The 3,809-nt window shown below is 52.8% G+C and overlaps 1 protein-coding gene across 1 annotated transcript in view; it reads right to left on the reverse strand.

The window, feature by feature from the left end:
• grm8a (glutamate receptor, metabotropic 8a) overlaps positions 1-3,809 on the reverse strand; it is a 165,998-nt gene that overhangs the window by 40,016 nt on the left and 122,173 nt on the right. The window contains exon 6 of the mRNA XM_062517482.1: positions 663-863. Within this exon, the coding sequence (XP_062373466.1) occupies positions 663-863 (201 nt within the window). The remainder of the gene's footprint in view (positions 1-662; positions 864-3,809) is intronic.

The following is a 3,809-nucleotide window of genomic DNA, read 5'->3' on the forward strand; positions in this document are numbered from 1 at the left end:
CACACACACACACACACACACACACACACAGGCTCACACACGCACACACACACACACACACACACACACACACACACACACACACACACACACACACACACACACAAACACACACACAAACACACACAAAAAAAAAATGAATAGATAATGACACGTATAAGTCACTCTGAGGACATATTGCTCTGCCAAGGCCAAACTCGCCCTATCTAGAAATGTTAACAAATGTGAAAAATAATTGGAGGATCCACCCTGTCCAAAATTTTAATGGGCTACTGCGTGGCCAATGCAACACCCCTCTACTACGCCCGCACACAAAACAAGTCAAACACACACACACACACACACACACACACACACACACACACACAAGCATACCACACACGCGCACACACACACACACAATGGACTACTCAGATATATATGCTATCACACAAATCCTCTGACGCATTCCCGCACCGCATACATAAAGCAAACAGTGACACCGAGTCGATGCCTTTCCGACGCTGACGAATGCCATTCAGCGGGCATGAGCGTGTGTGCCTGTGTGTGTGTGTGTGCGTGTATGGGTGTGTGTGTGTGTGTGTTCTGTGCGGTGACTGTGTGCCATGGCCCGGTGACCGCTGCCCCAACCACCACCACCACCGGCGCCGGCGGTGACTCACCGTTAAAGTTGACGGCGCGGATGTAGCCCAGCAGCTCCTTGCCGTTGATGTTGCTCATGCGGGGGCAGAGGCCCGGGTAGCCGTAGCACAGCTCCTTGTGCATGCGGTGCAGTGCGTGGGCCATGGCGTACACGGCGTCCATCACAAACTGGACCTTGCCCTCCTGCTCGTAGGACGAGTCCTTGCCCACTTTCTCCAAAGCTGTGGACAAACAAACAAACAAAGAGTGAGAACGGCTGTGGAGGACAAACAAAAACAACAAAACAACAAAACAACAAAACAACAAAACAACAAAACAAAGAGTCTGACGGTGAGGACGGCTGTGCTTGGTGAGACTTTTGCTCTTTTTTGTTTTTCTTTCTTTTTTTTCTTCTTCTTCCTCTTTTTCAGAGTGTTGTTCTTTTTCTTGCCATCTGGTCCACTAGGGACTTGGCAATCCAGATTGCTAATTTTAGTGATTTCTCTCCACTGACTGTGCACTCAAGAATGCACACATATGCACAGACAGACACAAACACACGCACTCATGGACAGATACACACAGACTCACACACACAAACTCTCTCTCACACACACACACACACACACACACACTCAAGACACGCCGGGATGTTGACGATTCCCTTCAGAATGTGGAGCTGTTTGGTATGGAGTCAGGCAGCGTGTAGCTGATCATTAGCTTAATTAGCTAATCAGACCATTGCACATCCCCAATGCTGATGCCATGTGGAGCAGACACTCCCGACGGCCGCTTATCAGTTAGTGTTTAAGTTAACACACGTCAGCAAGAAGACCACGACAGAGACGGAGGAAAAAAACAGTTTCCCCTTCATTTCCTCTCTCCCTCCCTCTCTCTCCTCTCTCTCTGTCTTTCCCTCTCTCTCTTCCCTTCTCTCTATCTCTCTCTCATTTTCCCTCTCTTTCTCTCTCTATCTCTCTCTCTTCCTCTATCTCTCTCAGACACCCATCGCGGTCACGTTTTCGCCGTCCCTCATCCTCGTCGTAATAGGCCGTCGAAAAAACGGTCCGAACCTCCTCCCGCCGTCTGAAGCCCAACCGGTGCCGCGCCGCGGCCGCGCCGAGTGCCCCCGCGCAACCTTCAAGGCAACAATAGATAAATAAAAACACGCCGCGACACGGTGAATTAACAGTACCTGCGAGGCTTCAATCAATACGAGTGTCAGCGCAGAATGAATAGGCTCCGGTAAATGAAATTCAATTCAGTTTTATGGCGGTGGAGGTTTTGCCGGGCTCGGCTCGACTCAGCTCAGCGCCGGCGCCGGCGCGAACGTGGGCCCCCTGTATGAAAGTGATGCATTTGTTCCACCGCAAAAGAGACTGATTACTCGCCTCCTCGCCGGTGATGGATAAGGCCCAGGGCTGGTGGGGTGGAGGAGGAGGGGGTGTGGGGGTGGAGGTGGGGGTTAGTTGGGGGTAGACGGGTGGGGGGAGGGGTGGGGTCTGGACTCGGGGGAAACAGGGAAACCAGTGCAGAGTCAACGTGATTTGTAATCCGGCCTGCTGCCGTCACGGCCGCCACATCTCTAGCCCGGCCCATGTTTCACAGGTTAGCCAGGGTTGTTTTGAGGTGGGGTGGAGGGGGGAGGGTGGGGGGGAGGTATGTGTGTGTGTGTGTTTATGTACAGTACCTGTGTGTGCACGGTGCATTTGTAGTGTGTTTGTGTGTGTGTGTGTGTGTGTGTGTGTGTATGTGTGTTTATGCGCCTGTGGGTGCACGGTGCATTTGATGTGTGTGTGTGTGTGTGTGTGTGTGTGTGTGTGTGTGTGTCTGTCTTGTGTGTGTGTTTGAGAACAACTAAACTCCCACACCACCACAAAAAACTCAGGTACACAAAGCACCCCTCTTGCCCCCCCCCCCCCCCCCCCCCTCCCCCTTGCTCCCCCTCCCAATAAAAAAGGTACAAAATACTGTCTGCCAAAGCCTGTCAGCTGCCTTTGGTTCAGGCATCCATGTAATCATCTCCCACAAGCCAGAAGACTGGAGCTGATTGGCTTTATCTGGCGCCCCGTCCCAGGGCGGGCGGCGGCGTAAAGCTTAATGGAGCTGCTGGAAAAGCTGCTGAGCCACGGCTCCCCCTACGCCCGCTGACGGCAGCGCATTCCCAGACGGCAGCGGCGGCGGTAACGGCGGCGGCTGGAGTGGCGGCGGAGGAGGAGTGTTTGGGGCGTCCGAAGAAAGCGAGCGAGCGAGAGAGAGAGAGAGAGAGAGAGAGAGAGAGAGAGAGAGAGAGAGAGAGAGAGAGAGAAGCGGCGCTGTTTGTACGCCTATTTCTTTACGTTGCATCATTTGTCTTATTCCTACCTCCTGGTTGGCAGAGATACATTCGTGTTGTGTGTGTGTGTGTGTGTGTGTGTGTGTGTGTGTGTGTGTGCGAGTGAGAGTGCGTGTGTTAATCCTACACTAGCGCCAGTTCTCTCAGCTCTGTGATTCTTTGTACAGAACAACCCCCCCCCCCCCCCCCCCCCCCCACACACACACACACACACACATACACACACACCCCACCCCATCCATCCCACCTCCCCACACGTCCAACCCCAGACGGAAGGGGACTGTCATGTCTCCGCCTCTGATCACGGTGACTGATAGCATTCACAGCGTGACGGCGGTGCTGTCGAGGCTGCTTTGGCTTCCCTCTCTTCTCTCTCTGCCCCCCTCCTTCACCCTTTCATTTCCTCTCCTCCGTCTGACTCTGTCTGTCTATCTCTCTTTTCTGTTGTTCGTCTGGCACGCTTCTTTATAATATATTTTGTGTTTTTTTTTTTTTTTAATTGAATATCCTCGCGCTCATTCTCTGTGTGTTCTAATAATCTCTGGGAACACAAGGCAGACAAGGCGCGCCGAGTGTTTGCTCTGTTCATTTTCGGTGGCTGTGAGTGTGTGTGTGTCACTCTCGGTGGAGGAGGCCGATATTACTTCGGCAAACCTGGGGCAATTAGATGTCTGTTAAAGCAGGTTTGAGGGATCAGACAGACTCCCCAGCGTTTGACTGCCACGCACCGAATCACAGGGCCGACAGTAGGAGGAGAGACAGAGGGAGAGAGAGAGAGAGAGAGAGAGAGAGAGAGAGAGAGAGAGAGAGAGAGAGAGAGAGGGGGATAGAGAGGGAGGGAGAGAGAGAGACA

Source organism: Sardina pilchardus, chromosome 17 (genome assembly GCF_963854185.1).
Source record: "Sardina pilchardus chromosome 17, fSarPil1.1, whole genome shotgun sequence".
Lineage (NCBI taxonomy): Eukaryota > Metazoa > Chordata > Actinopteri > Clupeiformes > Clupeidae > Sardina > Sardina pilchardus.